At 37.4% G+C, this 12,543-nt stretch overlaps 1 protein-coding gene across 1 annotated transcript in view; it reads right to left on the minus strand.

Moving 5' to 3' along the window:
- Positions 1–12,543, minus strand: part of CTNNA3 (catenin alpha 3) — a 928,894-nt gene that overhangs the window by 193,676 nt on the left and 722,675 nt on the right. Inside the window, exon 11 of the mRNA XM_073353443.1 lies at positions 2,532–2,732. Within this exon, the coding sequence (XP_073209544.1) occupies positions 2,532–2,732 (201 nt within the window). The remainder of the gene's footprint in view (positions 1–2,531; positions 2,733–12,543) is intronic.

A 12,543-nucleotide genomic window follows, 5' to 3' on the forward strand; every position in this document is an offset into this window, starting at 1 on the left:
ATATATTCCGTCACTACAGTGCAACAGAACAGAAATCAGTGTCAGTTCCCACAGTGTTTAAACACTACCCATCCGCAAGGAGGAAGGGCTGAGATTGCACCAGAAAACAGACGGCTGTGCTTCTCTATAGCTCATTTATTCGGTTATTTGTCTTTGTTGTTTCATTTAAGAGGTAATGAGAAAGGTGTGTTGTTCTACAATTTCTTAGGCTTTCTCCTCATCAAAATGTCAGAGGGAAAACAAAGGCTATGTTTATTTCAAGCTCTATACATCATCATACCCACTTTTTGCAACTTCTTGGGACCTCAGTCTACTCCTGTTCCCAATGTATGCAGCTCCAACTTGGACCTATTTGAGCTGACTGACTCTAAGAATGAGCTCATAAAAAATGTCCCTCATTTCTTGAATGTACACTAAGTGAATGTCAGTCAAGCTTAACACATTGAAGACTTGTTTAGGAAACTCTGCTGATGGATGTAGGCTTTAGACATCAACATTTATATAATTAAAGGTTATATTCTAAAGCAGTCTGCACTCACCAGAAAACTGGATAAGGGCAATTTGGTAAGAGGTTGGCTCTTGAAATCAAATCTAGTCAAAGAACACACAAGTCCTGGGAGTTCCTTTTTGATTTGGTGTCTTTTATAGAAGACAAAGGCTTTTCCGTTTAAAAGGTAGATATTAAGGATCCAGTTTACATCCAACAGACTTACAGTGTCCCAATGAAGTGATGATAGAAATAGGGGGAAGGAGGAAAGGCTGAACATTCAATTTACTTTCCCCTTATGAAACTTTGCTCACCACAACAGCATGTGATGGCCCCTTTGTCTGGCTGATTGGGACAAAAAATGCTGTTACCCTGTAAGGGCTCTCTCTGCAATTGATTGCAGAGGGGCAAGATTTACCTGGGCAGGGCAAGGAGGAACAGGAAGTTGCTGGACCAGGTTGGGGTAGGAAGGTACACTGCCCTTCCCAATGACTTTGGTAGGGTATTTATAACCCAGGCAGTTCCAGAGAAGCCCTATCTCACTGGGATCAGGCTGCCAATACTCCTCATCACATCCATGGAATCAGAGTAGAACTGGGCTTCTTTATGATCTGCTGTGCATGTTAAGCTAATTGCCCTCTTTCCCTGGAGGCTGGTAAGGATTTTTTTTCCCTTGCTGCCAGATTGGCTGAGGCAGTGTAGGTTCTTTCACCTTCTCCACAGTGGGTCAGGGACCTGGTGGGGTGGGCAGAGAGGTTAAGTTAAAATGTAATGACTCAGTAATGTAAAACATGTAGCAGACATCCAGTGCAGGTACTCATTACAGAAGGGATATGGTGATCAGATAAAATGGATTAGAAGAGGATTTCGAGGAAAGCATCTATTAAGGAAGATGGGGAAGGGAGTTCAGGGCTCCTAGTATCTGCGACAGCGTGGAGCCAACCCCCACCCACTTCCATTTCAGTCCCCTTAACCCTTATATGAGGTGTTGGGCGGCAGAGTCCCAGCAATAGGCCCAGGTTGGAAAGTGAGAGGGCTGGCAGCAGCTCCCCAAACAGGTGGGAATGGTTAAGGAAATAATGATGACCTGCACTGTACACTATATTGCCAGGTACACCCAGATATTTTGGGTGAATAAAGCTGCAGCCTAATTAAACCAGATCCATTGCCTCCTGCTTTTCTTCCAGCATGGCCGGACAAATTATGGAATTTTGTAAGCCTCAAAGGCACCATGTAGGGTAAAATACTTTGTACATTTGTTTTTCATCAATCTTAAATCAGCCTTTAAAGTAGATACTGTAGAAAGTGTTGTGCAACAAAGCAATTTAAATCCTTTTATCAATACGGTGGCTTCATCTTCTATTCTTTGACAGGCCCAGCTGAGGACCATATATAAAGGAATTAATAATATATTCTCTCCACTGGATGCACAGGGATCAGACTTTGCATAGCAAAGGAGAGGTGGATATTTAACCATAGTTAATATTCTCTTTTCATTTCATATAACCATAGATACAACGTGTGATCACAAAAGGGATTGTTCTTCTCTTTTTGAAAAACTTTCAACTTTCCTGTAACTAAAAGGTGCTCCTGCTACACTTGGAGCTCATATTGCTAAGAACTAAAAATATACTTGTTGCTAACACTAAGGGCTTCATTTATACTGCACACAGATTATAAAAGCAAACCGGGGATATCAATGACTTTGTCACGAATATGTTTAAGAAATACGAGGCAGCTGGCAGAACACGGCTAAAAATTGTTGCTTCACTCGTCACAAGCTGGCTAGATGGTGTCACTTGGATTTATATAAAAAATGGTGAAAAGGATTTCTGGTAGGCTAACAATATTTTTATAAAGATTCAATTTTTAAAGTTGTATGCTGTAATCACAAAAAGATACTGTGTTTGTTGAGAGGAGATAACAGAACCCAAGACAAAGTTGGTGTTAACTCATTAGATCATGGAGTTATTCTATTTTAAATCAGTAGCACAAACAGCGTATAACAGAAAAGTAATTAAATTGGTTTTAAATCCAGACTTACCAGTATTTGTCAGATATTGAACATTTTTCATCACTCCTCCAGTGTAAACCCCAGACTCATAACTATCCATTTCACCAGAGACAACATGAGCCACCCTTGCAGCACGCCCTCGGATGGCACCGGCTGCACGGTCTAAATCATCAGCAGCCTGTTCTCTCAGTGCAAGGATGCACTTGTTTACATCCTCCAGAATGTGGCCTTCTGTGAACAAAATAATAGCTACTTTTTAGATTTGATTCCTTTAGCTGTGATTCCACTCAGACAAAGTCCAACAATGAGTTCATACTTTCTTGCCAATTCGGAGATAGTGCACAACACTTACTTAGGCATAAGACTCCAGCTTTTCCTTCTCTTGTGACACCTGATACTTTTCATTTGATATGGTTAAAACTGTTCATTGACATTCCAGTAGTATTCCCCCTTTCAGCTGTATGTGCAATACGGTTCCATTTGCTGAGATAGCAATGCAGTAAGGAGTCAGGAATAGTTACAAAGGCCCAAATCTTCAAAGGCATTTAGGAGCCTAACTCCCATCGAAATAAATGGACGTTAAGCATCTAAATACCATTGAGGGTCTGGACCTAAATGTCTAAAATCATGAAGGTGTCCTGTGTAAACGTCTATGGCAAAGTGCTTTATAAAGAGATAAATTGTGTATCTATAAGAATTGCCATAACTGAATTAATCTTTTCCATGTTCATGGAAATAGGACCATCAGCTTTAAACAATATCTATGCTGATGACTTACAAAATTCTCTGCAGGCTAAGCATATCTGGCTATTTCTCCATATTTTCCTATATTGCTTTATAACAATAATAAAACTGAACTCCCTATTTTGCCTTCCAAACTTTTTCCCCTTCCTACTTCCACTAATAGCCTAGGTGTCCATTTTTGATTCCTTCCTCTGCTTCTCCTTCCACATGCATGCTAGTACCAAAGCTTGCTATTTCATTCTCCATAAAATATCCAATCTATCAAGAAAAAAAACACAAAACCATTTTTGCACTTCCATGAGTTTGTCCCTGAGATCTCATCTCAATTGATCATCTCCATTTCCTGCTAGGTTAAATATGTTCGGTCTTCAAACAAGATAATGAGTCACCTTGGTTATAATCATGTCTTCTGTGATGAGACTGTGAAATGCTTATTTGGTTAGACACTTAGCAGATGCTTCTTTAACTACCAGATGTTTCCTTAACTCACTTCACAAAATGTTGATGGGTCCTCATGAATGTTAAATATCAACTATATGTGAAAGGTAGCAATTACCGTGCTGTATACTTATTTTTGTAGTGTTATGGAGTGATTATCCTATTTTATTGTGTCTACTTACCCTTTTTGTTATATGCTGATTTTGTATGTTTTTATTTTGTTTGAGCCTTTTACTGGGATGGTCGTCTTCACCCCCAAGCCATTATTTGGTTCAAACCTTAATGCCAAAGGAATTTTTTGACTTTCAAAGGGGCTGTGTATATTTCTGCACTGTATCCTCTATCTTTAGAAACCCGTCCCTAAGTATTTAATTCTTTGTGCCATGGATTCCAAGCTTCTTGGAAATGTATATATTATATAGAGGGATATATTATTATCTATACAGATGTGTAATCTAATACCTGATTACAGTATGGGAAACAGCTACCCTCCTTGACAGTTTCAATTTATATCATTAATTATGTTTATTGTACCAAGGTATATTTATGTTTTATAGACAACTTTTGATTCTAATCTAAAAATAATGATACAATTAGAGAAGGGGGTGACTTGCAAAGCTCTTCATACAGAAAAGTAAGACTTTTTCTTTTTTAATTCAAGGGCCTCAAAGCTCGCACCTGCCAATTAAGACACTGATTCAGCAAGGTGCTTAAGCATATGGCTAACTTTAAGCATGATAGTAGTCTCACTGACTCCAGTGGAAATACTCATGTGCATAATGGTAAGTATGTGCTTAACTAATGTACTTAATTGGGGCATTGAAGAAATAGATGATTACTCATGATGGGAAAAATGTCTACTAGAAATAAACGGTTCTTAAAAGTCACAGGTAACATGTTTATTGACCTTTTACCCTAGAAGTTTCTTTCATATACATCTTGTTATTGAATTACCTCATTTCATACACAGACCTAAAATGAGCCTTGTTTCTCCGCTCAGATGTATTGTAAAATAACATCAGTAAGAGAGGATGTGAAGAAAACAGATTTTGGTAACACCATTAAGAGTGCCATCAAGAACAGATAGTCTCCTACGCTACACAATAAAACCATCCAGTTCCTACACCCCACATGCTAATACTGGATGTATGTTGTTGAACACTACATAAAGAATATGTCAGTATTCATTTAAACCTTGTATTATTACATGATTATAAAAAGGGAATTATGTCTATAGTCATTTAGAAACCCAAAAGAACATACCAGACAAAACCCACCAGTGTATAATCACAAAGCATTTAACTGAATACAATGCAGAAACTCCTCAAACATTAAGGACCATCACAAACCTCACCACAATCCACTCCAAGTGCAAGCCACATTTCTTTGACCTTGCCTTCTCCTCTAATATAAACAAAAAGCAAATCGATATAATAAACATCCTACCAAAAGAAGACACTCCACTTCACACACTTCTCCGGGGAAAGGATGACAGAACACACACGTGACAGATGTCAGTCATGTCACTTAATGCAGTATGTTGATAACTGAGGTATAAGTACTTATATAGAATAGAACAGAAACACAAAGAGGACCAGGGAATGTGAAAGGATGTCAATTCGAAAAAGAAAGCAAACTTAAATATAGAGGACAAAAAATACAATTAGAAAAACTGTCCTTCAGGATCATTAGATTACTAATCACTAATGTCAATTACATTTTACAACACAATAATTTCTGAAGAAAAAAGCATTAACAATTTAAACAGGACAAATATTTTCTTAGATATGCATTTTCAGAAGGTTCATTCTGTTGCCTGAGACATTAATTTCAACATTGCACATAGAAAACAATAATTTAAGTTTATATTTCTTTTGGTTTTACCTTAGGATGCACAAATAATTGATTGGACTGGCAGCTTCTACTTGACATTAATTTTCTCTCTCTCAAGCAAATGGTTTCAAGGTGTCAGCATTTAAAAAACACACACACAAAAGCTAAAAAATGAACAAAAAATGTTTCTGAAAGTGAATGTCTATTAATTAAACATTTGGCAGATGGGAGGGATCAGTTTAATTGACGGTTGAAGGTTTTTTAGCTTACACTAGAATGGATCATCAACTGTCTGGGTAAGAGCTTTATAGCAATATTAAGCCTCCAAGGATATTTATAACCCCTGGGAGAAAACTGAAGGAATTTGCTCCCATTCATTTTAAACTAGGATTGTCAATTAATCACAGTTAACTCACGCAATTAACTCAAAAAAATTAATCTTGATTAATCGCACTGTTAAACAATAGAATACAAATAGAAATTTATTAAATATTTTTGAGGTTTTTCTACATTTTCAAATATATCTATTTTGGTTACAACACAGAATGATGTGTACAGTGCTCACTTTATATTATTTTTATTACAAATATTTGCACTGTAAAATGATAAACAAAAAAAATAGTAGTTTTCAATTCACCTCATTCAAGTACTGTAGTGCAATTTCTTTATCATGAAAGTGCAACTTACAAATTCATTTTTTTTGTTACATAACTGCACTCAAAAATAAAACAATGTAAAACTTTAGAGCCTACAAGTCCATTCAGTCCAACTTCTTGTTCAGCCATCACTTAAGAGAAACAAGTTTGTTTACATTTATGGGAGATAATGCTTCCCACTTCTTAATTATAATGTCACCTGAAAGTGAGAACAGGCATTCGTATGGCACTGTTGTAGCTGGCATTGCAAGATATTTATGTTCCAGATGCGCTAAAGATTCATACGTCTCTTCATGCTTTGGCCATAGTTCCAGAGGACATACTTCCATGCTGATGATGCTTGTTAAAAAAATAATGCATTAATTAAATTTGTGACTGAACTCCTTGTGGGGAGAATTGTATGTCTCCTGCTCTCTTTTACCCACATTCTGCCATATATTTCATGTTTTAGCTGTCTTGGATGATGACCTAGCACATGTTGTTAGTTTTAAGAACACTTTCACTGCAAATTTGACAAAATGCAATGAAGATACCAATGTGAGATTTCTAAAGATAGCTACAGAACTCAATCCAAGGTTTAAGAATCTGAAGTGCCTTCCAAAATCTGAGAGGGATGAGGTGTGCTGTATGCTTTCAGAAGCCTTACAAGAGCAACACTCTGATGCAGAAATTACAGAACCCAAGCCACCAAAAAAGAAAATCAATCTTCTGCTGGTGGCATCTGACTCAGTTGATGAAAATGAACATGCATCAGTACGCACTGCTTTGGATCGTTATCGAGCAGAACCCGTCATCAGCATGGACACATGTCCTCTGGAATGGTGGTTGAAGCATAAGGGGCATATGAATCTTTGGTGCATCTGGCACGTAAATATCTTGTGATGCTGGCTACAACAGTGCCATGCGAACACCTGTTCTCACTTTCAGGTGACATTGTAAACAAGAAGAGGGCAGCATTATCCTCTGCAAATGTAAACAAACTTGTTTGTCTGAGCAATTGGCTGAAAAAGAAGTAGGACCGAGTGGACTTGCAAGCTCTAAAGTTTTACATTGTTTTATTTTTGAATGCAGTTTTTTGTATATAATTCTACACTTGTAAGTTCAACTTTCATGATAAAGAGATTGCACTACAGTACTTGTATTAGGTGAACTGAAAAATACGATTTCTTTTGCTTTTTACAGTGCAAATATTTGTAATAAAAATATAAAGTGAGCACTGTACACTTTGTAGTCTGTGTTGTATTGAAATCAATATATTTGAAAATTTAGAAAACATCAAAAATATTTAAATAAATGGTATTCTATTATGTTTAATAGAGTGATTAATCATCACGATTAGTTTTTTTAATCGCTTGACGGCCCTATTTTAAACCACTTATAATAAATGTTGGAGGATCTGGGAGGTTAGCAGTTTGATCATCAACTTTTTGCCCTCATTTACGCCTGTGGATTCCCAATGAAGTTAAAGGAATTGCATGGATGTAACTGAGAGCAATATTTGATCCTGTCTGTCCTGGTTAAAATAATCAACTTCAGTCTAAGATATTCAGACCCAGAACTTCAGCAGGTATAAACCGGTTTAGCTCCATTGAAGCTATGCCAGTGTATACCTGCTGAAGATCTGGTCCTTCATGTCAGAACCTGAGCCAAAGTCTATTGAAGTCATTGGGAAGATTCCCAATTATTTCAATGGGCTTTGGATCAGGCCCGTACAGTCACAATTGTGGAAGAAGGGGAGATTAGTGCTTCAGATCTCAGCTTCATAGTTTATCATCTACCCAACTTAGGCAGACAGTACCTCACAACGCTCACATGTCCATTCATGAGTTATATAAAACTCTCAGCAGCCTGCATTGCACCAACATGTTATCTTTTCTTCCCATTAATACTCAATTAACAAAGCTCTATAGCACGGCCCTGTAGCTTACTCTCACCCTTAATATGACATTATTTGATCTGCTTTGCTCCTTATTTTATTTTTTTTTTAAATGGACATATTTATCTGTGTCTTTTTTAAGTAAATTTTCCTATATTACTTCAATTTCAACAGGTGACCCACAATTTTAAATGCTGCTAAAGAAAAAGCATTCATACATAGACCAAATCTAACCACATCATTATCCCTGTTTGGTTTAGTAAGACACCACTAATCCATAATGGGAAATTGGTGTCCACACGATAATCCCCTCTCTTCGTGGCTGTATGCAGTGCGTTCCCTGGAAGAGATGTTCCATCTCCTAGCCAACTGAATGTAGAAACCAAATTTTATCCCCTGCTCGGAACTAAACTTGGAAAAGGCTTGCCACCAGATCCCTTCCAAAGCTGTAAAAACATATTGAGCATAAAGTAACACTGAACTGCACTGAATAGCAAACTAACTATTCTTTAACAGGCTACTTAAAACATAATCCTATGAGGGTTCTACCCTAAAGAATTCCTCCCCAGAAGGAACAAAAGAACACCATGAGAGAAAGGAATGTTGCTTTCTTTGGGGGCAGTGACTGACTAGTACAAAAGCCAGGTGGCCATTCAGACAAAGGAAATTGCCAGATTCCTATTCTCAAACACAGTCAATGTCCACTAATCCTCACAAATAGGACTGTACCAGCACTTAAGAAGTATCTTGAGAAGGGAGCGAGAAAAAAGGAAAAAAAGATACTTTCCTGGCACTATATACAACAGAGGTAAGGATATTAATATAAGGGCAAAGGATGGGGAATAAACTGCATTTTACCCCCTCGCGACAAGAGATATCTGCTGAGGTCGATATATCTAATCTCCAGTGCCTACTGAAGTCTGTGTACCTTGGACAGGGAGTTGCTTTGCAGATTTCCTCATAAAATGAATAGGGTTGTTTGGCACAAGATGTCAAACTTAGCTTAGTAAATTGTGCTTCGATTTCCTCTGGAGGTCATAAACCTTTGGTTCTGATATACATGTTATAAGTCATCTGGTAATATGAGTTTTTGACACTTTCCTTTGACTACCGGATCATGCAGAATTATTGATCTTCTGAAACCCATGGTGTATTCATATAGGTTTGACATCTCATCTGGCATATAACTGGAAAAATATAGGGGAGCTAGTTGGAAAAAATGCTCCTTTATATGCTTTGACCTTGTCTTTTTCTTCATTTTTTCTGAGGAAGAATATCCATCATGGTCTCACAGAATTTGGGAGGAAAACTCCTTTCTTGATTCTTCTCTCCCCAGTCCCCTGGCTAAGATATAGGGAATTTTCCTTCCTTAGCTCATACAGAACTGGAGAAGGAGAATTCTGCCTTTTCTGTTTCTTTGATTTGCTCGTTAGATTTTGAACAATGTGACAATATGGGGCAGCTGGGCCCTGAGGTCCCATTTCCATGAAAGGGTAACAGATAAAGTGTGTGCCTAGGAAGCGTGCCAGAGAGGCCAAAGAAAGAGACAGTCCTGGAGCCAACCCAGACCAAGGGAAGATTAAGTGCAAATGGGTGCAGCATGGTAGGATCCAAACCCAGCAGCCAGGTGAATGTCCTGCGGGTGAGCTTTACCAGCATTGTGACAAGGAATCTATTTGGAAAGCTGTTTGGACGGGGATTCTACAGTGCAAAAGAAATAGCTGTCCTTCAGAGCATGGAGAGAGGCTTGTGCCACACGTTAAATACATCAAACAGCCAAGTTGATTGCTTGGCCTTTTTCAGCATGTTTGGCGTTTTGAGGAGCAGAGTTGCTTAGAGAGCTGGTAAATAAGTTAGGTAGGTAGGGTCTACAAACTAACAAGTTACATTCCCACTGACAGAAAAGTAAGGATTCAATTTTCCTTTCTACTTGATCTTCATAAAGGAAGGTCTGAAGATTGCAATTTTATTGCTTTTGGTGAGAAATGACTTAGTCTTGATCAGGCAAAATAAATCTGTTTTCTGCCCGCTCCCCTCCCCATAGCTAGGAAATGGAAAGCTTATAGTTGACGTACTTAATTTTGTATTCTAAAAACAAGATCTAGCTAAGAAATTGTCTGGGTTCACAAAAATATTTATAAAAAACTAGGAGAGTTTTAGGATTTATTAATTCTTTAGTCTAAAATGCAAAAAAATCAGTTTTCTTACAAAATAGTTTATCTGAGTTATGGGTGGGGCAATGGACATTAATGAGATATGGAGCCAGGGATATATAATGAGGTATAGAACTTTTAGTTTCATAATCAGTTGAAATCTGGTCCAAGTCTGTGGTGAGGAAAAAACTGTTACAATCTGACAAGCTTTCCAGTTGTCTATGGGAAACAGTGGACTCACTCCAGTTCCTAATTAATATTTTAAAAACAATACACAGCAGACACCCTTGTTGATAATCTCAGGGGCAAGACCAGGGAATGAAGACTTGCTCGGTCCTTCAGGTCAGGGCTGAAGAGTATTTAGGAAGCTTGCATCACTTCTGCTTGTGCAATACTTTTTCTGTGGGTAAAGAGAGGGCTTCAGTCTGTTCAGCACTTCCAGGGATACCAAATTCACTTTGTAAATGGAAAGTCTATTTCCCTCTGCTACATTAGCAGTTTGTGACTGCAGATTTCTTTATATAATTTTTTAAATCTCTTTTACAATGTTAATAACGGTGCATACCCTATTATGTTAAATGCCAGCTATTTTAGAGATGTCAATAAAATATTGTCAGAGGATAATGGCCATCTGCCGCTCTTAGATAATTGCTCAGGTGAAGATGCTCATCCCATGGTAACATTCTATTAGAACAGCTTTATGTCTTCTATACCAAACAACAGACGTAAATGTGATAAGTCTGTCTGATGCAGTAAAATTTGTCCTCTATGCCTTTGTTGAACAGCAGGTAAAAACTGTCATTTGATCAGCAAAAGCGGGTTTGGGATAGAAACCTCACAGAAACTCCACACAAATACGATAAACTCTTACCTGTGATTAACTCATGATTTTTCTTCGTGGTAGAATTGATACACATGCACCTTGCATAACATTTACATATGTATTCAAAGTTTCACATATGAATATTTTCACTCCAAGTGAAAATCTGTACATTACTCATTCTCTGGATCAGCTGTCCAGTGATCTGACTGGTTGGTTGATAATAAAAGATATGAAGGTTAAATACAATAGGGTGGCAAGGACTTAATATCTCTGTATAGTACAGATATGAAATTCACTGAGTATAAGGCTATGCTGTACAGAAAGCAACGAATACATAAATGAGTAAGATGTTACCATAATGCCAAAGATAGCAGGAAATTCAGAAACAAAACAAAGCAAAAACAAACACCTGATATGGGAAAAAAGAGATAATGAGCTAAAAGAGAACAATATTTGAAATTAGGACAATGAAGCCGAAAAGGCTTTAAGTGTGTGCAAAGAGTTGGCAGTCTCTAAGACAGAGAAACAGTTCAGATGTTCATACACAGCAGAGGCTGTTTAATACTTGGTTTGAGCTCCTAAAGAAAGGCAAGAGAAATCTTGAAGCAATGAGAAAAGACCAGCTGGCTCATCAAGTTATTCTCCTTTTAGTACTAAACATCCCCTGTCATGCCATCTACACAAACTATCTTGAACAAATTCAGTGTTATCATCTCAGCAATCTTGCCTGGAAGGCCATTCTTCGCATTTAAGCATCTCTGCATGAAAAACAGATTCACAACATCTGTTCTGATATTGTCTTACTTTAATTTTTGTTTTGTTGCTTTTTCCAATCATCTTTATTAGCCTGAACATAGTAATTTCACTGATCCTTATTTCACTGTCTATTTTTTTTAGATCAGAAGTCAATATAGCACAAGAACCAGGCAGACTGTAGATGGAGAGCATCTATTAGTTGATTAATCTTAAGAGTCAATAAAATAAATTATGGATGTGTTCCACGATACTTCACATGAATCAGTGGTGTGAATGGCAATCACTTAAAAATCAACATTTTTATCTATCTCATCATCAATATTTCCCTTTTATTTAATTTTAACAACATATCCTAGAGATTGAATGAGTGGACAGGCTGCTTATCATTCAACAAAAATGCATAAAGTATACATTCACAAATTGGTACCTGTGTAAAATTATACCAATCACATACATAAGTTTCAATCTATAATGAAAAGATTCTGTCTTCCTTTCTTTTCCCTTTCATTTTGTTTCCTCCTTGGTCCTCTTTGATTGATGTATCTGCTGTGCTAGGCCTCCATTTACAAAAGGAGAAAGCAAATCCTGAACTGCACAATTGACTTTAATGTATTACTTCCTATATTAGGAATGCATACTCCAGCAAAGTATTTATACTGTCTGACAGTGAGTGAAGGTTTACTTTTTTTAAAGGTGCCCATGCTATTAGTCCTGACTTTGTCATCCCCTTTCTTAGTTGCTTTGTATATATTTCTTTGGGACC

Source organism: Lepidochelys kempii, chromosome 7 (assembly GCF_965140265.1).
Source record: "Lepidochelys kempii isolate rLepKem1 chromosome 7, rLepKem1.hap2, whole genome shotgun sequence".
Lineage (NCBI taxonomy): Eukaryota > Metazoa > Chordata > Testudines > Cheloniidae > Lepidochelys > Lepidochelys kempii.